Raw genomic sequence first — 22,480 nt, forward strand, 5'->3', positions numbered from 1 at the left:
AGCATCTTCAACATCCTGCATCCCTTGCATCAGGACCACTACTTTGCTTCTTATAGCAGTTCACCATTAAACCCTGAAACTAGACTGGAGACTCCTTTAACTGGGAAGTAATTGTTCAACTGAACTTTATTGGTCCTTGTAACTGGTTCCCTGTCAGAGTTGGTCACCACAAGAGTGCCTTTATAGCCATTTCAAGTTACTTGTGACTAAGCCTAATCTGCAAGTCTCTGTAGATTACAGTAATTTATTGCACTAAATGAAATCTATGATTTATTTTTATTTAAAAATCCATGTCTTCGAAATCCTCCAGGGGATTTTTGACGCTGATTTGTCCATTTAAAAATAAAAATGTGGGGGGCGTAGCTGACCGCTGACAAAGATGGCCGCTCATTGAAGCGGCTATAATCCCCCGTCCCAAATATCTCTAAATATCCACCACAAGAATCAGTTCCCAGCTGACCGATAAATGCCCATCGACTAACCTGGAGCTGGAGAGGTCCTTTCCAGCGACGAAACAAGGCTGGATGCCGGCAGCGGCGGAATCGAGAATCGGCGGAGGGCGAGCGGCACGTTGACTCCGGACACAGCCCGGCTGCGCGGGCTGTGGCGAGACACACAACTGGGGAGCAACAGTCCACAAGATCGTGAGGCCGAGCCAACCACAAACTGTAGCGATCGAGATTCAAACTGGAGCCCGGTCGGGGACCGACGTGAAGGCAGAGACTGGCTGGGTGTGGTGATCCCACCCGCAGCCGGAGCACCACTGCATCGAGGTAAGGGCTCGAGGACATGTGAGCTGTATTATCCGGTGCGGGCTCCCCTCCTGTATTCCCCCCCCTGCTTTCTTACTGAGCCAGAGGAACAGAGGAAAAGACCCGAAGGGGCCATCTGCATAGTTAGAGGAGACCCGTGTGGCAGGTTGCCCAGAGACTCGCACCTGATTCTGCCACTGAATTAGCAGAGCAATCAAGTGCGGAAAAGCCTCAATTGGAGATCTAGGCAGGGTGAAAGTGGCATACTCAGTAACAGAAAATAAATACAGTAATGTATTACAGGAATGCTGCAGGAAATAACAGACAGCCAGGCTGCACATGCCACCCTGCTAGGAAGGGTGAAAGCAGAGAGAACTGACCCACCCTGATTCTGCCACAGGCTAAGGCAAAGCGGGGAAGAGACACCTGAAAACCAACAGGTCGCAGAGGGAACGAAATTCCCAGGGCAGGCGGTGATGACTGGGTACTGCCCCGCCCATGAATCCACCGCTCCCTGAACCAGAGACACCAGCAAAAGGGGTAAAAGGAAGACAATAGACACAAACACATCATAACAGGAGGGAAAGGACCCAAGGCTGGTCACCAGACGAAACTAGAGAACTACACTGCCACGAGAGAAGCACAAACTCAGGACGGAGCTTCAGAATAGACGCCGCAAGGTACAGCTGACCCAATGGCGGAAGAGGCCCTCACACTCCGTGATGTCGGCCATACAAGGGGTGTGCACGGCGCTGAAAGGCAAAATCGACACGATAAACTCTAAACTGACACTGGTGAGAGCTGACTTGAGAAATTTAGGGGCCAAAGTTAAAGACATGGAAGGCACAACAGAGGCATTGAAAACAGAAACCACCTAGCTCAAAACATAAGTATCTGATCTTAAAAAGACAATGGCGGACCTTGAGGCCTGGGTTGAGGACACAGAGGGCTGCTCAAGGCAAAATAACATCCGCCCCCTGGGGGTACCCGAAAAAGCGGAAGGCTCAGCCACATACCTTTTTTTGGAGGACTTCCTATTAAACCAACTATAGCCCAGAGGTCTATCAAAATTATTTTCAGTTGAAAGGGCCCACATGGTGCCTGGGGCCCCCCCGACAGCCGAATTCACCCCCTTGCCCGATCATTGCGCAAATCTTCAAATTTAGAGACCGGGACGTGATCTTAGAAGCAGCCCGAAGGGCCCCACCAATACAATGTCAGAACTCAACAGTCACGTTTTTCCAGGATTTCACACTCAAAGTCCAAGAAGGCAAAAAAGTAATGAGAGAACGAAATATCAAATGCTCTTCCCGGCCCGGTTAAGAGTCGCTGCTGAGGGCAAAACATGGTTCTTCAACATGGTGGAGGAAGCCTGGGAGTGATTAGTAGGTTTGAGAAAAGCTTCAGGACCCAAGGCACGTGGAAGACGCGAAAGACAGAGGAGAAATGGAGAACACGTGGGTCCACAGCGCCTGACAGAGGAAGGGAACATCCAGGACGAACCACCTTTGCTCGATAAACCCTAACTAAAATTATAGTATGGACCAAAGGTGCATGCTACGAGCAGCTGGACAAGATTAAAGAAACTTTGCGGAGATGGGACGGAAGTGTGGCGTAGCTCTCTCCCTATACAAAGTTAGTTAGAAATGTCTTTTGGGGCTGAAAGCGCTCTGCAAGTGGGGGCGGTGGGCAGTTTGACCCTCACTTTGCAGGGAAGCAGGGCGGGAGGACGAAGTTGGGACCAGGTTCAAAAGTTAAGTATTATTTGATTCCTAGCACAGAACACATCACACAAAGAGCACACACACATACCTCCTACACACCCCAAGTGACAGGACAACATGGCGACACATACTTAATCAATAGAGATGGAGGAGTCGACCCAGCAAGCCAGAGATGCGCTAACTAGCTCTAGGCCAGCTCCGCCTAAGAAAGCAACGTTGTGGCTCCTCTCATGGAACGTCAACGTGATGGGGACAAATTCTAAAGAGGTACAGTACTCCAATACCTAAAATAACATGCCCCCAGCATCGTTCTCTTACAGGAGACGCACATGACCGACGCAAAATGCAATGCACTAGATGGATGAGGTTACAAGTTGCTGGGACATGGCAACTACAGATTAGGGTCCCGAGAGGTTGGAATAGTGGTCAAAAAAACATTAGCCTTCCAGACACACTCCACCCGAAGCGATAAACAAGGCCCATATGTAATAGTAATGGGTAATTGGGAGGGGACCCTGATTAATATTATCAGTATATACAGTCCTCCAAGACTTCAGGAAGCCACAATGACCGAGTTGAGCGAGATACTCCTCTCCCTCCCCGACGGCGCTCTGTGCATTGGGGGAGACTTTAACCTCACCCTAGATGACTCTATGGACTGGTGGCCCAACAAGCAACGAATCGATCCATGTTGGGAGAATTCATAAATGCAATGGGACTCACAGACGTGCAGAGATCTCACAACCCAGTGAAACAGCAATTCAATTTCCACTCTGGAGCACATGGATTCCTCTCAAGAATAGACTATTTCTTGACCCTGACTCACGGCTTGAGGCAGATTCGAGAAATCCGTCACTTACCGAGAGGCATCTTGGATCATTCACCTATAAGGTTGATTTATGACAGAGCTGCCACTAGACAACAACACGTTATGAGACTCAACCCCTGGTATTTTAAGGTACCCACAATTAAATCAGCACTAGCCCTAGCTATTGAGCACTATCTCAAGGATAACGAAACCCTTGTGCATTCAGCAACAACGCTCTGGAAGGCGTACAAAACAGTCATCAGCAGGCAGGGAGTTTCACTGGTGCTGGGACATAAGAGACAGGAGAGCTCAGGTCAAAGCTACTGAAAATGACATAGAGCAACTGGAGGAACAGCTTACACATACGGGTGACATAAAGATTGCCCACAGACTTACACTTAAGAAGCAGGAATACCGCGGACTAGTGACAGAGGAAGCCAAGACGAGACACACGAAGACCTTGCATAGAATGTATAAGTCACAATGCACAAAGCAGGGAAGCCCCCAAGAGACTGCACATCTTATAGGCCCACCTCCCCCCTCAATGCTTAAACAAAGATCCTAGCCAAATTATTAGCCTCCGGCCTACTACAAATAATCACTAGATTAGTACACCCAGACCAATTAGGGTTCATGCCAGGCCGAAATACAGCACGAAACCTGAGAAGATTTCACAACATAATCAGCAGAGCAAAATATATGAAGGAAGACGCCGTTATTCTCTCACTAGCAGCCCACATGGCGTATGACACAATGGAATGTCCGTTCCTCTTCGAAGTATTAACGAAGCTCGACTTCCGACCAGAGTTCCTTGGTTGGATCTGACTTCTCTATTCAGAAACATTAGCCCAGGTACTGGTCAATGGCGAAACTTCCCACACCTTCCCATTGCGTAGCAGCACCGGTCCGGTTTGTCCACTGTCCCCATTCCTCTTTGCCATGGTGCTTGAACCCCTAGCCGCCTGGATACTAATAGATCCTATACTACGGGGCTTCCATTGGTCAATTCAGTGGGAGAATTGGATATTGCTCTATGCGGACGACATCCTTCTATACCTAGGGGATCCCAAACTCTCCCTAGCCAGGGCAATAATTATAATGGATAGCCTTGGACGCGTTTCCGGATACTCGATCAACTGGACAAAATCACAGATGTATATACTGAGCGGCACCCCGCCAGTGATGCCACAAAATGCAGTTCGTCACAGACTGATTAAAATACCTAGGGAGATTCACTATAGCTGATCCCTCCCTATTTTATAAAAATAATCTCCTCCCGCCGATAGAAAGATTAAAAACAGATGTGCGGCATTGGAGATCACTTCCTTTGTCCCTCCCTGCCCGCTTCCTATATGCCCTCCATAACTCTCCATACACAGTGCAAGCAAACTATTTCAAAACAATTAACTCTACACTGCTAACACTCCTATGTAATGGAGACACGGCGAGAATCGCACTTAAGAAACTAACATGTGGGTGGTACGAGGGCAGCATAGTTCTTCCCGATATACAAAGGTGCTACTGGGTGGCACAGCTGACTACAATTAACCAATGAGGGAACATACCACAAGATGGACCGTCGCTTACGATGGATCGCCTGATAATGCGCCCGGGCGGATACCAGCGGCCCTTGTACTCAACGCATCCTAGAACACAACAACACAACCTGACAACCATAACCATTAGCCTCTGGGACACAGCACACAGGCTGACAAAACAAGTTGGCCCTGGCCACCCCATTATGGGACTCAGCGGTCGGGGACTTGTAGAAGCAGGGGGCGATCTTGTCCTTTGACAACCTCCAACAGGAATACAATCTCGCAAACACAGAGATCATTCGTTATATGCAGATCAAACACGTGTTTGCAGACAGCCATCCCAATGGGGAGGAACTGCCAGACTACACCCCTCTAGAGGACCGCCTCCTTGACAGACACATAACACTTAAAGCCACATCGCTCATATGCAAGAAGATTAGCAACAATATGCCCGACCTACTACACCAGCTATGGGCCAGGTGGCCGGGGGATTTGGGCGACATGGATGATGAGGAATGGGCAGAAGCACTAGCCTCGCCTAGAGAAATAGCCATCAAGGCATGGTTTTGTCTGATTCAAGGTCCACCTTGCTCCTATTAAAGCTGTGCTCAACCTTGCAGCCAGGCTCATCACTGACTTCAAACGCTTTGACCATATCTCCGCCGGCTCTCAAATCGCTTAAATGGCTCCCTATTGAAGGGAGATCAACTTACAAAACGGCCTGCATTGCTCATAAAGCTCTCCACCAAAACACTCCGCAGTACCTATCCAAGAAACTCCTTATCGCTGGTACCTCTCGTCCTCTGAGAAGCTCCAACGCCCTCCTCCTAATCCCTCCCCTGCACAAAAAGAAAGCAACACAATCTCGCTCCTTCTCTGGAAATGCCCCTACTATCTGGAACTCCCTCCCGAAAAACCTTCGCTGTAACCCCTCGTACACCAGCTTAAAAAAAGACCTCAAAACCCACCTCCTTAACTACTACTGGGGTTCCTAATCCTGTGCCATGACTCCTGATCTCATCTCACTATAACATATCTGTCCCTGTAATATAGGACCTTCTTACTGTAATCAAATTTACCTATATTACCAGTATTATACTGCTTCATCTCTTGCTTCATTCCTCCTTGATTTTGTAATATTGTTGTTTTTTACTTTGTTATTATGCTTTTTATACCACTTGTGGCCTTATTCTATCATGATCATGTAAAGCGCTCTGATACCTCTGGGTCTAGCCAGCGCTATATAAAACTTTTAAAATGAATAAATAAATACAACTTTTTAAAAATAACTATGCATGCACCACGCTAAAGAAAATTGGGAGGTCTCCAACTAAACATTGTCGCCGTACATGTAACCAAAAAGGCACCTTCTTTCACATCATATGGGAATGCCCTGTAATACGACACTACTGGGAGGCAGTAGCTACCAAGATGGACAAAATATGGGACACCAACAACACCCCCGCGCCAAAATGGTGCTTATTAAATATCTGGGATGAGAAGGAGGTCACCTCCGGGGCAGGACATGGATGACATTGGGACTTGCTGTGGCTAAACGCAATGTAGCTCGCTACTGGGGGGCATCGACAGCGCGCCTAAGTGAGTGGGAGAAAGACATGGACACTAACATGTTTACAGAAAAATCACTCTATGTAAGTAACGGATGCCTGAAGAAATGGTCCAAAATCTGGGGGAGATGGAACGACGCTCGTGGTGGTATCTGCACCCCACCTGTCCTCAGCATCGTACCATGTGGAGACAATAGCTGTTTGGAGGGACGAGGGAGGGCCCTGGGGAGGGGGCGGGGTCTGGTGTCCTCCATTGCCGTTAATTAGTCAATACGATGTGAATCATGAGCTATACTGTTTGTTTTTTAATATTCAATAAAAAGGATTTTTTTTAAATCAACCTATTTTTAAAAATTGGTATTGGATTTCTATTGTGTTGTCTTTTATTGTTATGCAGCTGTTTTGGTACTTCTAAATACTTTACCCTTGTTCCTTTGATCAAATCTGACTGCTCTGAGCCACATCTACCCAGGATTGAGCTGAGGTTTTACAAACAAACCTGGCTGGACATAATATGGAACTGTGACTTTATTACACGGGCAGGTTGCACAACCACACCATATAATGAACCACTTTCCTCACACTAACACTGGGAATAATATGTACATTTCTAACATGGTTAGGCTATTCCTGACAGCCTACTACCCTAAAAACTACTTTTAGGTGCTAAACTATGAGAGCATTAAGTAGATAACTTTTATCTAGCGTTTCTTGGGATTTAGTGCCTTGCATACCTGTTCACAGCGGAGAAGTTGTGGTTATCAGACTTTGGCCGGGCATGTTCCCTCAAAAGGAAAACACACATCAGCTGGGATCAGCTCCTCTCCTCTCTGTATCAGCTCTCAGCATAGGAACGGATGCTGTGGCAGTCTTTCAGGACCTCTTGCATTAACCTGGGACGATGATCTCTTATTCAGTGGTCGTTTCCTGTGAGTTGTATAGAGATGACCACTGACGTCTGCCCTACATTGGGGGACTTTCCACTTAATCCAAGACCTGGCTGGTATGAACCAGTATGAAGAAAATATGTCAATTAGCTGTTAAACTGCTGTCTGACTCTAAATCGTGATTCCATCTATTATACTATATCTTGATATTGTTTTCAAAGATTGGTTAATTCACTGACTACAATCAAGTCATGCCTCTAATTATACCCACTGTACTAGAATCAAATGTTTAGGGCTAATATATAAATAAGGTCCCACCAAAGCTATACCATTTTATCTCAGAACTAATCTGTATATGCATGTCCTTCAATTTTATCTAAATTTTAAGACTGAAGTTTGTTCACACTGCAGACATTGAATGGACAAACGTATCAGCTTAATAAAATTATCAGCTTAATAAAATAGAAATTGTACTTTTGGTTCTCGTCTGTTGGAAAACGTGGTTCCTGAATCATGTGTTTGACCTGGATACAAATAGTAGATTTTAGCAAAATGGTCAATATGGTCGGAAACCTTGGCTTTATTTTATCCACCTGATTTAATAAATATATTGCCTGGTTAAATTGTTTAACAGGTTTTACTGTTAGGACTTCTAATGTATTTTTTGTTTAATATCCAATAAAAATGAAGGCTTTTGAGCACTGCACCCTGGATGCACGCGGCCGTCTCCAGGCATCACTTGTTGGGCTCTTGCTTGAGGAAAGGTAGTGAGTGGCTGTCAGTCAGTGATATGCATGTTAGTCTCTTGCCCATCCTTGGTCCAGGCTCACAGTAGAGAAGTCCACACTTGGTTCTCAATCTATTATGTTTTTCATGAAAACTGACAGGCACAGACCAGGAGGTCAGTACACCTGAAATCCAAAGCGCAGACATCTTCATTGCGCTGATGCCATTTCTTATCTAATAGCTGATCTGACTGCCTCATGGTTATCAAGGATGAGTGGCATGAGAAGCCTGCCCATAAACCCTTAGCCGACCAGAACATGGCATGTGGCTGACTTGTTTTATTATTAATGTTGGTGCTTCCACTGCCTCCACTCCACCATAACACTTACCTTGAGGGAGGAACCCGTCCGTATATATTCAGTCAGTATAGATAACACATTCCACTACAGATACTTTTTGTTGTTAGTATACGTGTGTGTGTGTGTGTGTGTGTGTGTGTGTATAACTAATTAACAAAATAAACAACGTTTAATCTTTGAATATGGAACACAGACCTTAGATTTGCATTTCTTGTATGAATCTGCATGGGGTTTGTTCGTACTTCTGGTCAATGTAAAGTCTATTCCTTATCAGGGATGAAAACTAAATTTCTCTCATTCCCTAGAACATTGCTATGTGGAACATACTCAAAGCATTATGAGACAGGAATGTACATATCTTAGTACTCCATACAGTTCGTAGAGTGTTGCATCATGTTTAGTTATACCTCTATGTGTAACTATATGTGTAACTATTGCCGATCTGTCCAGTGACGTCCATCGTTTAAGGAAGATCAGCATTTTCAATCATAAACCCCATTACCTTGAGCTGGCATTTTACCTACATGTTTTAACAGCAGCCCCTAATGCCAAGAATGAAATGTGAGGAGCAGTCCGAGTATCTGAACATGATGCTGTAGGAAGCACGATGATGAAACAAGAAATAATTCTAAGTGTCTTAATAACTTGCAGAATAATTTCTGATTCTGCCAGTTATTTGCTATTCCTTAAGTGACCCACAGAATACACCTTTAATCCCCTGGTAACTCCAAAACGAACTCCGAGTTTCTGGTATCACTGGTGTTTGCAACTACAGGGAGTGGTGGAGCCACAACACCAACATCAGGCACTTCGTGATAGGCCCTACGTGTCCATAGGGGCTCTCTGCAGCGCACCAGGCCTTTCTGCTATTAACGCTATTACCCCAAACCTCTGAATGCTCTTTTGGCTCTCTGAGCCATTTCAGGTATTGAGGTGTTCTTTCACGGAACCACCATGGAGACTTGATCTATCTGGCTTGTAACTGCTCTCTCTGTAATGCTCTAACCTCTTTCAATCCATTGTAGGCATGTTGGCCTTGACAACTAACTTGATCGCTGCCTATCAGCTGTACAACTACATCGCCGACCATGCCAACACTTACCACATGAAACCCCTGCGCATGTGTCGTCCTGCAACGCCAAGCACAGACAGCAAGAAAGCCCAAAGCAGTGAGCAGAACGAGTATGCACTGGTGTCCATCTGGAACAGGTAAGCAGGTTGGTTTATGGGATAGGGTGCTCTCAGTGCGTAGGTACTGCGATGCCGTGCGTGGACTCTACGGTTCATTGCGGTTTGTATTCATGCACATATATGCTGCAGTGATATCTTTTCTTGTCAGCATGTTGAAGTATGTGATTTGAGCCTTTATTGTTGTCAGTTCAGAAGACAGCTTGTGTTGACCTCTTATTTATGGTTGGTGTTGGTATAGTTATGTGATTTACATTCTGCAGGACTTGCTGCCTGTGGTTTAGTTGCCTATGGAATTAATATTGCAAATCTTGTGCAGAAGCTTCCTGTGGTAATTTTGATTCTGCTCAATTTTCAAATTGTTTTGGTATTCAGAAGAAGACTTTAGTAGTTTTTCCTGTTTTCCTCCTTAGTTCTGGATCTTACAAGGACTCTGAGGGCCTGCGACACCACGATGACTTTGATGTGTCCCTGCTGGTGTGCCACAATGCCGTACCATTCGAGGAGCAGCCGGAGGCCGATAAGAACACCCTAAAGTAAGTTAGACCGATTTTACTAAGTGCGTTCTTCAAGCCCATGGAAGTGACACAAGAGCAAGAAGCCATGGGAGTCCTTGAATGACAGTTCAGGACAGCATGGGTTGCACGTCCTAGGATCAGATTAGCTCTTTTGTGGAAGATGAGCTGCATTTACTGAGCCTCACTGGGCGTTTTGTGGTGTATTTTCTAGAGATCTGGAAGTTGATTCAGTCCTTCCTTGAATACACTGAGGCAAGAGGAATGTCTGTCTCCCATTGGAACTAGTTCGTAGTGCCGGGCTTCTGGGTTCTTCCTGTCCTGCAGCTGATTATAAGTCATGTGGAAATTTATAGTCCTTCTCCAGGAACACCAGATGAATTTCACGCTTATATTGAGGAACAATGCATGCCAAACGTTTGACCAGCAAGTGCAAAACCTTGGTATTTGTGCTTACACAGTTCTTTGTAAATTAGTACAAGTATCCCAATGGAAAAATGGGCTAAATATTATTGGGATGGTGAATTTAGAGTTGTCGGTCAAAGGGAGAGCACTGGTCAAATTATATTGGGCTCTTGCAATGCAATCCCCTTGGAAAATCGGATGAAGGTGTTGGAAGTATTGATGGATTGTGGCTTGACGATGCCAAGGTCATCCATGCTCTCATGGAAGCCTCTGAAATTCTCAAGAAAGCTGGTGATAGTCTAATCTGGTGAGTGCTTCAGGGAAGAAATAGATGCATCCTGTTCAGAGACCCCTCATAAGCAGCCATATAGGTGCATTTTCGTTCCATATGAAACATGGACTACAAAATATATTTTGCACTAGCATAGATTCCAAAATATAGACTGCCACCATCGCAACCTTATCTAAATTATCTTTTTACTGCAATGCCACTGGTTGTAATTCCTAAATCCAACAAAATCACTTCCCATACATTTGAATCCTGTGCTTATCTACTTTTCTAAATTCATTTCTAGCATGTTTTGGTGCAGTGGCATGATGGTGCGATTAGGTCAGAGGTCTTCAAACTATTTGATGCCGAGATCCTCTTGTCAAACTTTGTTAGGTGTAAGAACCCCCTACTGACAAACATTTCTAGAACATGGTACTCCCCATCATCAACTTTCTACAACCATAAACCCCCACAATTCCCTAAGCAAATACTTTTTCTAGTGGGGAAATAATATTAAACAGTGTTTAGCAAACCAAAAGTCAGTGGGCGTGGTCAGAGGTATAGCTAAAAACAAAGGGCCACATTTATGAGGAATTGGCGTAGGGCAGCGCCACAAGTCTTTTTGCTGCGCTGCCCTCTGCCAATGTAAAAGGGCAGGAATGCACTGCATTTATGAAATACGTGCATTCCTGTCCTTTTCCCTTGCGTTGGCACACAAATTGCTGCCTAACACCAACATAGACAGGATTGTTTTTGTACAGAAAGGGGCACCTTCCTTCACAAAAACAATCCAGAGAGGCGTTTTCCTCTCTCTATGTGCAGAATGCAGCACACATGGAAAGAGGAAAAAACTAGGAGAAATTAAAACATTTCTCCTCGTTACGCCTCCACTAGGCAGGCGTTTGTTTTTAGAGCTGCCCTAGGTTTACGTGATTTTTTAAATATGTGGCAGCATCAAAATCCATAGATTTTGCGCGGAAACCCCACGCAAAGCGCATGGAACACCTCCTTGACGCAGAGTAAGGCAATACAGTGACTTGTGCTACTATGTCTTACTCCATATCTATGATGCCATGCAGGGTGACTTTACACCGCTTCATAGGTATTCGTTAAGATGCTTGCGCCACTGAAGCATCAAAAAAGCGATGCTCTGGCGATGCAAACCTCTCATAATTAAGCGCCAAAATATACCCTATGCTTTTTAGGTCTTTCACCATCAGGTATTTACATATAAAATAATGGGCAGCGTAAATGAAACATACATTTTAAAAGTTGTTAGTGGTAAATGCACTGTAGTACTTTAGGGAACCTCTACTATGTAATGCACTGCAGAGGTCTTTGTGCAACCAGAGAGCCACAGATTTAAATCTTAATTGGTGCCGTGGAGAAAAGTGATGTGTACTTTTGGTGCTACAAGGTCACAGCCTGTGACAGAAAGCACTGTGAATATGTAAGTCATTATTTTAAACTTGCATTACACACAGTGTAAGATAGAATTCTGCAAAAATTGCAAATAGTTTTACGATAAAATGGTGCTTCCAAAATGTAGACTTTAAGAATACCAGAGCGTATGCAATGCATTTCTTTTTTACATAACTGTCCCTTCAACGCCTCTTTAGGGGTACTAAGAGCTGTGTAAATGCAGTTAAAATTAAAAGCAAGCACTTTCCAGCCCAGTTGTTAACTCTTTGCACTTCCACTCAAAAAAACAAATCACTGTCATCACAAACCTTGGAGTGATTTGATCAATTAAAGCCAGAATCGCTCCCATGCATACTTTACACTTGCTGATTAACTGATAGGCACATTTGCATTTCATTCAGGCAAGCAGCTGATAAAGATCTAAATTAGCCAGCTGTCTTTTTCTGAAAGGAAATTGCGACCCCCTTCCCAGGACTCCACTGCCCCCCTGGGGTACGCGCCCCACATATTGAGGACCTCTGGATTAGGTGCAGATTGAGCTTGTGGTAGGGAGATAATTCTGAAAGATTGTGATTTTGTAGTCCATTTTTCCAATTCATCTTCATCCTGTGTGGATGCCAGCAATATCATGCTCAGCAGTGATTGGATGGTGGGTGCTCGTGGTAGTCTCACACATTGATTCCCCATTGCTGGAGCACACAGTTAATTTGTTAGAACATTTGATTAAATAATTGCTTTCTGAGAAATCCACTTTCATTCACTCCAGTTATCGAGCCATCCTGCCGGTCTATCTATACTGACAGTCCTAATAATATGTGGTGGATTGTTAATGGCTTTTCCCAAAATGATAACAAGACCAAAACATAGATGTCAAAAAGCTGGGCAACTGAACTGAGCTATGCCCCCAGTCCTGCCACCTTCAGCCATTTACGGTCATCTGACTGAGCCGAAAAAAATGAATACAAAAACTTCACAAAAGAAAGACCTCAGTCCTCCCACCAGAACCAGTTTAATTTACAGTTCAATCTAAAATTTTATGGTGGAGGTGCCCAACTTGGTCACCAATCGCATCTTCAGCGTACGCTATAAACTGTGTGGATATATATTAACATACATCGCAAGTAATTTTCTCCACATCTTTGGCCAACTCTGGGGGTCATTGGAGACATCTACTTTTTTTTTCTTGTGTTTGGCTGCCAAAAGTCTTAATCCTATTAACTAATGTGTGCGATTGTGTAGAAACCTCTTCTATATCAGCTGCCTACTCTCAGGATCGTGTCCACCTTGTCTGAGGTATCCTTGTCCCATTAATCACTCTGATAATCTTGAAGGTGACATCTCAGAACCTGCTTTTTTGGGGCAGGACCTCAGTTTATGCAACACTTCATTCATGAGGTTGTTTTCTGGGATAAGTTGTTCTTGGCCCTCTTGATGTGAGTTACAGAGAGGCGCATTAACTGTGGAAGCTTATACACTGTTTGTATGGAGATTGAGAATGCTGCAGCTTTTGTTCAAAGTCTGTTGCACTTAAATTAGATAAATAGGTCTCTCTTCCTAATTCTTTCTCACATGATAGCATAGACATCTAAGTAATCAAGGGGGCCTCCAGTTGGGATTACCTCAAACGAGATCCCCTCCGGCGCCATCTATACCCTTGGACCCTGTTACCAGGCCTCTACCTACTCCAGTACAGACGTGCACCCCTGCCCCAAGATCTATGCTGGTTCCCACTGCCCAATGTTTGTGCTAACACCACCAGAGAATGACCTGGTGCCAGGGCTTAATTTGTAAAAAGATAAGTGCCAGGGCTCTTGTCAGGAGGCCACTGCAGCTTGCACCACAGATTGCCCTGCCATCCTACAGATTGCCCTACCAATAACAGTACCAACAGAACTACTAACCATCACACGCCTACAAGTGTGACAATGGCTTTGGCTGCAGATAATAGTAATTTTTAATGTATATTGATTTAATAATTAACTGTTGTTGTGGTCATCTCTAAAACAGCCAGACAGCATCACCTTGTGGCAAACTATCTCAAGCGCCGTTGTTGACAATTAAGTGTTAGTGCCGAGCACCGGAAGCCACTGGCTCAAATGAAACACTGCCATGTGCTCAAATCCATAATGGTCCCGAGCCGACATTGGCCGACCTTACAGATGTTGTGCTACAATTGCAAAAACACAACAGATTTTCATGGAGCCTGAATCTAAGCCTGTGCCTCTACTGTGTCACAGCTATCTACAGAGGCTCCATTAGCTACTGTGTTCCAGAGAGCCTCCTTGTAAAGGACTCGACAAGCAAAGTCAGTCCTGAATCATTTCTAACCGTTTCTTCGGATAGAGAATCTAAAAGGATCGACGCCTTTGGCAAAGATGTTTGTTCATCCAGTTTGGCATTGCGGTCTGTAAACATCGTCTACCTGTTGTGCCAATACACTCACGGCCTTTGGGGCATGGCCAGCGAAATCTTCCCACCAGTCCTGGAAGATCTTATGTTCTCATTTTCCCAAACATTACATGATGGGAAATACGAAGACACATCTGTCATCCAGTTAGATTTTGATACAAAGTGCTCTGCCAAGGCAATCTGTGGTATCAGTGCAGTCCTTCGTATGCATGCCTGGATGAGGTTCACTGGGTTCTTCAGTGATGTGCATGTTTTGCTGATAAAAATGTTTCTTCACGGTTCCCGACTCTGTGGAGAAGGTGGACTCCAATTGTAAAGCTAGGTCTGACATTTAGACGTTTACACAAAGATAGCCTTCCCAACCAGTGATGCAACAGAAAGCCCAGTCCTTTTGGGGCCACATACGAGAATCTGGCAGGCAACATGTGGCACACCAGTCTTCTAACTTCTTCTCTCTTGCTACAACACACCGTAGGAAATTGGAGGTTGTGGCCGCAGGGCAGAAGGTTGGGATGAATGTTCACCCAGTAGCCAGGGCGTTGTCTGTTGGCCCCACTGACCCAACCTCAAATGGGCTAGGGAGAATGATGTGCGAGCTGGGAAACATGACATTGCTGATGCTTTAAGTCCCCGACATATTCTCAAGAAGGGCAAAACTGTTGGGGGGGATTGCCTAACTGGAGCTGAAAGGTCCAAGAAGCGTGTGAGGGCCGAGCTCTCCTGATATGCTCTAGAGCTGAATGTTCCTTCTCACCAATCATGGGAGAACTGTCTGAGGGCATGTAAATCAAAGGAGCCTGGACGTCTGTCGAGAAGCCTGTGGGCCTCATCTTAGTGTGGGGGTGGAGCGCCATAGTGATTTGATAGCCCTACATAGTTAATCCATGTTCTCCAGGTCTGAACAGATGGCAAATCTGGCCTCTACCCAACCATCCTGAATATTTTGGGCTTGAGAAACCCATAGGTCTTTGGGGACCACATGCAAAACCTCACAACTATGCTCCAAAGTGCGTGAGAGTAGCGGCCTATTAAGCAGCTTATGTTGACGGTCCTCAAGGCAAGGTTGAGAAGAGGATACGCTTTCACAATGTTCCCACTCGTTTTCACTCTGCCATGGGGTGTGGTAGGTAAGGCATTTGAGTTGACTCTATTGGAGGGCACCATGACCATCCGATTGCCAGGTGTTGGGTGCTGTGTAAGGATATCCGGGTCTCCTGAAGCAAGCTTATCGTGGTGGGCGGCCTGTTGGTTGACTGAAAGGCCAGGTCAGTGGCTTAGCTCAAGTGCCCAGCTGCGTGTCAGTGAGGGCTTCATTGAAGGGAAACAGGGGTGTGGTCGATCCCTCGCCTGGCTCTGGGACTTCAGTCAGCATGATAGTTTTTACCTCCATAGCGGTGAATGTCAAGGACCTCAGCAGCTCTCCTTATTACTGTGGCAAATGAAGAGATATCCTCAGTTGGTGGTCAGGGGTATCCAAGCATGAGCCTTATATCAGGGGAGGTATCCATGGCACTGGTATCCTAGAGCTCCATATATCACCTGTCATCATCATAGGATGGGGCAAATCTTTCTCCACCCCCACCATTGCTTTTCTCCGTAAGGCTGGCTGTAGTCAGTGTCCGAGCTGAAAAACTGGTGTAATGTCTGGCTGAGTGCGTGGCAGAGGAATTGTCTCAGTTGGATGGGTTCAGCAGGGGCTGCCGCACATTAAGATCTGGACATGGCCAGCTCAGTGTTGGACGCCACAATGGGTTGCGGGTCTTCCTCTGCCTTCAGTGCTGTTTTCGATACCTGAGGAACTGGTGTAGATATCTGAAAGAAACAGATTAGTATTAGATTCCTTACCTTAGGAATATCCCCAGGTGTCAGACTGGATCCGGAAATTTTTGCGTAGCAGTACCCGTACGCGTCGGTAGGCGTCGTCTGCGGCTCCGCATCCGTCGGAGTACTTAGACGCCGCCTCCGCGTGCTGACGTCAGTTCTTCTTTTTTCCGCGCCAGCAGCGCAGATCCGGAAAAAGTGGTACCTTAGTAATTTTTTGACTAAACATTTTACGATCCCTTTTGATAATTTTTAGAGTCTTCGACTCCGAACGGTGCCGGTAGGGATGCCAGGTTTTAAGCCCTGTGAGGACTGCGACCAAATGATGTCGGTCACCGACCCTCACCGCCGGTGCCTCCACTGTCTCGGCGTCGACCACGGCGACAAGACCTGCCCCGACTGCCAGGCCCTGACTTCGAAAGCTAAGCGGGACCCGTCTGGGGGCCCTAGCGGGTCGGGGGCTTCGGCCCCCTTGCCGGCGGGTGCTTCGGCCCCAATGCCGCCGGCGCCTTCGGGCTCGGCACCGCAGGGCCCCACTGGATCCGCTTCTGGATCCGGGTCATCACCGGCGCCGGTCCCTCAGGTGTCACCTCCGGCGCCGTCTTTGGGCGGCGCCGTCCCCGATGCCTCCCTCGATCCGGTTCCGGCACCGGAGCGGCGCCGCTCTCGACGCCGCTTGTGGAGTTTTACTTCAATGAACCGGCCCCATCACTTGACAACCCTGATTATCAGGAGATGGGTGATGAGGAGTGTTGGGAGGGGTCTGAGGACCCTCTGACACGGGAGTGTCTGTCCCAGGAGGACTGGACAGGTGGACTGGACAGGTGGACTTGGGGATGCCAGTGGTCTGGACACCTCGCCAGACACTGGTTTTGTCTCACCTCCTACCATGGCTACGGAGGAGGGGGCAACCTACAGTGTGGTGTTGACGCGGACGGCCAAGGCCTTGGGCCTTGAGCTCCCCGTCGCGGCCGTGAGGACTAACCTCCTCACTGAGGTTCTTAAACCGCAGTCAAGCTCGGCTGAGCCTCTGCTGCTGTTTAATGAGGCCTTGACCGACGTTCTTTTGGGCACTTGGTCCAGGCCCGCTACAGGTTCGCCTGTAGATAGGAACAGGGCGACCCTGGTTTCCTGTCCACCCACCCCACCCCCGAGAGCCTGGTTATCCAGGCTTCAAATTCCCAGAACGCATTCCCGTCGGCTCCGCCTGACAGGGAATCCAAGAGGTATGAGCAGTACGGCAAAAAGGTATTCTCCTCACTGAGTCTGGGACTGCGGTCTTCCAACACCGCATGCCTCTTGGGCCGCTACACCCACTCCCTGTGGGACACGGTCGCGGACGTGCTGCCAGAATGCCCGTTGGAGGTACGGGCTAAACTCGGCCAGGCCCTTGTGGAAGGCCGGGATGCAGCACGGTATTCTATCCGGTGTGGGCTGGATACCACCGACTCACTGAACAGAGCGATGGCAACGACGGTGGCGATTCGTCGCCACGGCTTGTTGAGGTCCGCCAACTTCTCGGCCGATGTCCAGAATACACTCATGGACATGCCGTTTGATGGCAGACCATGCGCTTGAGCCCTTTAAGGGCTCCAGGGCTACGGCCAAGTCCTTGGGCCTCTCGGCCCCGCGCCAGCAAATGGGTGCGTTTCGCTCCTTTCGTGGCCAAGGAAGGGGGCGCCCCCACACGTGCTGCCAGCCACGCACCGCAGAGTAACATCCAACGCGGTGGCGGCCGTGGAAACCGCCGTGGCGGCGGACGGGGACAACGGCGAGGCCAGTCCACACCTTCCCCCGCAGCATCCGCCTCAAAACCCTCCTAGTCCATGCTTTCAGGCCCATGTGACGCCAGTGGGGGGCAGGGTTCGCCATCACCTCCTCCACTGGCGCACTGTCACATCGGACAGGTGGGTGCTGCAAATCGTCCGTAGGGGTTACTCCCTCCCCTTCGAGGCGACCCCTCCAGCCATGTCACCGCAATACCACCGCGTATCGGGGGATCATTTGCGACTTCTGCAGGAGGAAGTTACGGCCCCCTTGGCCAAGGGGGCCATCGAGCGCGTTCCTGGGCCAGAAGTAGGGTGTGGTTGCTACTCCCACTACTTTCTGGTACCCAAGAAGGGCAATCTTGGATCTACGGAACGTCAACGGCTTCCTCCGGAAGGAGAAGTTCAAAATGCTGACACTGGCTCAGGTCTTGGCTGCCCTGGACCCAGGAGACTGGATGGTAGCGTTGAACAGCGTCAGCACTGTGTTACAATTTGTAATTCCGCCGCGGCATATGCCGTTTGATGCGGAGGGTCACTTGGCAGTACACTCACTTCCGTTTATTCGAACGGAAGTAAAGGTAGCGTACTAGTGCATCTGGCTCCTCTCCTTATTTAACAGCGAGGGAGGCGCGGACGCGCGCAGCGGCACCCTGACTAAGAGGGTGAGTCGCTTTTTGGGAAAGCTAATACCTGAAGAATTTAACGAAAACTGCTGGAGGGTATTTCTAGTTGTCTACCTGACTAACAAATCGCCATAATCATTTTAAAACTATCACCCGATCTTTGTTTGTTTTTTCGCCGTAACATTGACAGCGTGATTGATATTATTTTAAATTCAGCACTGTGTTACAATTTGTCACTGATTTTAATATTGTCCATTTGGTAACCCTGCCTGACCCCGTTCCACCGCGGCATATGCCGTTTGATGCGGAGGGTCACTTGGCAGTACACTCACTTCCGTTTATTCGAACGGAAGTAAAGGTAGCGTACTAGTGCATCTGGCTCCTCTCCCTATTTAACAGCGAGGGAGGCGCGGACGCGCGCAGCGGCACCCTGACTAAGAGGGTGAGTCGCTTTTTGGGAAAGCTAATACCTGAAGAATTTAACGAAAACTGCTGGAGGTTATTTCTAGTTGTCTACCTGACTACCAAATCGCCATAATCATTTTAAAACTATCACCCGATCTTTGTTTGTTTTTTCGCCGTAACATTGACAGCGTGATTGATATTATTTTAAATTCACCACTGTGTTACAATTTGTCACTGATTTTAATATTGTTCATTTGGTAACCCTGCCTGACCCCGTTCCGCCGCGGCATATGCCGTTTGATGCGGAGGGTCACTTGGCAGTACACTCACTTCCGTTTATTCGAACGGAAGTAAAGGTAGCGTACTAGTGCATTTGGCTCCTCTCCCTATTTGTGACCCCTCATCGCCTCTGCCCTGAGTGGTTCGCTCCCCTGTCTCTCTGCCGAGACACGGTATCGTAGAAGCTGTGCTGATTAGCATTCTCACTGTGCCATTGTTTATTTTTTCGCCTGCTATTTAATTTGTGCTCGCTTCGCCTGCCTGTACCATTCCAGCTTTGTAATTTCATTTTAGCGCGATATCCCCCCCGGCGCCCTAGAAGCTGTGCTGTTTAGCATTTTTACTGTGCCATTGTATTTTCGCCTGCTATTTAATTTGTGCTTGCCTCGCCTGCCTGTACCATTTGAGATTTGTAATTTGATTTTAGCGTGATATCCCCCCGGCGCCCTGCTCTGCTCCCCCCTCCATTTTGTCCCTGTTGTTGTTGTTGTGCTTCCTGAGCCCGCCCCGCCTCCCAGCTGAACCGCCCTCCCACTACTTATTTACGGCGCCCCCGGACCTCGCAGCGCTGTGACCCCTCATCGCCTCTGCCCTGAGTGGTTCGCTCCCCTGTCTCTCTGCCGAGACACGGTATCGTAGAAGCTGTGCTGATTAGCATTCTCACTGTGCCATTGTTTATTTTTTCGCCTGCTATTTAATTTGTGCTCGCTTCGCGTGCCTGTACCATTCCAGCTTTGTAATTTCATTTTAGCGCGATATCCCCCCCGGCGCCCTAGAAGCTGTGCTGTTTAGCATTTTTACTGTGCCATTGTATTTTCGCCTGCTATTTAATTTGTGCTTGCCTCGCCTGCCTGTACCATTTGAGATTTGTAATTTGATTTTAGCGCGATATCCCCCCGGCGCCCTGCTCTGCTCCCCCCTCCATTTTGTCCCTGTTGTTGTTGTTGTGCTTCCTGAGCCCGCCCCGCCTCCCAGCTGAACCGCCCTCGCCCCTCCCCCTCCACCACCCATATATGACAGTTGCTCCCGCGCGCAGCGTTTACGCGCAGCGACCGCGCCCAGTCCGCGCCGAAGGTGCGCCAAAGGTAAGCCCGTCTACGCCCGTCCGCGCCTGGACCGCGCCCAGCGCCATAGCCCCTGCCCCTCGCGCTGCCCAGCCCTCCCACACTACCTACAATGCCGCCACCCTCCTAGCCCTCAACCCCGGTCGCGCCCCCAACTGCGTCCAAGCCGCTCCTGGAAACACCCATGGACCTTTCTCATGCTTCTCCTGCAAATTCATCGGCACCGACAACATCTCCGCTACAACCACACCACAGATTCCCGACCCAAATCACCTACAATGCATCCTTCTCAACACCCGATCGGTCCACAGACACGCCATTGACCTATGGAATCTACTAGACACCATCTCTCCAGACGTCGCCTTCCTAACGGAAACATGGATGAACGCTTCCTCCGCCCCAGACATCACCATTGCCATCCCTGAAGACTATAAGATCATACGCAAGGACCGTACCGGCCACACAGGAGGAGGAATCGCTATCGTCCATAAGAAATCCATCCGCATCTCAACCAGCTCTGACGTCAATCTCGCCAACTCCGAACACCTTCACTTCCAGATCCACACCGACCCCAAGACCACACTCAGAGGCACCCTCCTCTACAGACCACCAGGACCCCGCTCAAAATTCAGTGAAGACATCACGGACTTCATCACTCCACACGCGCTCCCCTCCAAAGACTACATCCTTCTGGGAGACCTCAACTTCCACCTTGAAAAGAACAACGACCGCAACACCACCACCCTCTTGGACAACCTCGCCAACCTCGGACTTAAACAACTTGTCACTTCCCCCACCCACATCGCAGGTCACACACTCGACCCTATCTTCACCTCCAGCAATCATGTCTCCTTCAGCCACACCACGGACCTCCTCTGGACTGACCACAGCTGCGTTCACTTCACCTACAACAAGCCAAAACCCATCAACCACCTCCAACCAACTCTGCAAAGAAACTGGAACAAAATCACCATCGACCAGATCTCCTCATCGCTCCTTCTAAACACCCCAGCCCACTCTTCTAACCCAGACCAAGCCGCCGCCAACTTCACCCTATGGTTATCCAACACCGCCGACACCTTAGCACCACTGAAAAAACGTCAAAGCAAACCTGGCAGCAAGAAGGCCTCATGGTTCAACGATGATCTTAAGAGGTCCAAGAAACTTTGCCGCTCCCTTGGAAAGACCTGGAAAAAAGACCCAACCACGAGCACCAAGGAAGCCTTCAAAAACGCCACCCGCACACACCACCAACTAATCCGAAAGGCCAAGAAAACAGCATTCAAGGATCGACTTGACAACAACGCCCACAACAGCAAGGAACTTTTCAACATCGTCAAGGAATTTACCAATCCCTCGGCCAACTCCAACGACATCACCCCCTCTCAAGCCCTCTGCGACTCCCTAGCCTCATTCTTCCACAACAAAATTGCAGACATCCACAACAGCTTCGACAACCAACCCGGAGTCCAACCCACCCAACCTTATGCTGAACATTCTCCCCCCTTGAACACCCTTAACGACTGGAACCCAATCTCCACTGAGGACACCATCCGCCTGATGAACTCCATCCACTCAGGATCCCCCACAGACCCATGCCCTCACCACATCTTCAACAAAGCAGACTCCGTCATAGCACCGCACCTCCGAGACGTCATCAACTGCTCCTTCAACTCCGCCACCTTCCCGGAAAGCTGGAAACACGCTGAACTCACCGCCCTTCTGAAAAAACCCACAGCGGACCCCACCGAACTCAAAAACTACCGTCCCATCTCGCTCCTTCCTTTCCCGGCCAAAGTCATCGAGAAAGCGGTCAACAACCAGCTCGCCGCCTTCCTCGAAACCAACAAATCCCTCGACCCCTCACAGTCCGGCTTCCGAGCAAAACACAGCACTGAGACCGCCCTCATCGCAGCAACAGACGACATTCGAACCCTACTGGACAAT

At 48.1% G+C, this 22,480-nt stretch overlaps 1 protein-coding gene across 7 annotated transcripts in view; it reads left to right on the top strand.

The window, feature by feature from the left end:
* SZT2 (SZT2 subunit of KICSTOR complex) overlaps positions 1-22,480 on the top strand; it is an 804,663-nt gene that overhangs the window by 757,642 nt on the left and 24,541 nt on the right. For all 7 annotated transcript variants that reach the window (XM_078659317.1, XM_078659363.1, XM_078659315.1 and 4 more), the window contains 2 exons: positions 9,388-9,571; positions 9,964-10,086. In XM_078659317.1, the coding sequence (XP_078515443.1) occupies positions 9,388-9,571; positions 9,964-10,086 (307 nt within the window). The remainder of the gene's footprint in view (positions 1-9,387; positions 9,572-9,963; positions 10,087-22,480) is intronic.

This window comes from Lissotriton helveticus, chromosome 1_1, assembly GCF_964261635.1.
Source record: "Lissotriton helveticus chromosome 1_1, aLisHel1.1, whole genome shotgun sequence".
Taxonomy (NCBI): Eukaryota; Metazoa; Chordata; class Amphibia; order Caudata; family Salamandridae; genus Lissotriton; species Lissotriton helveticus.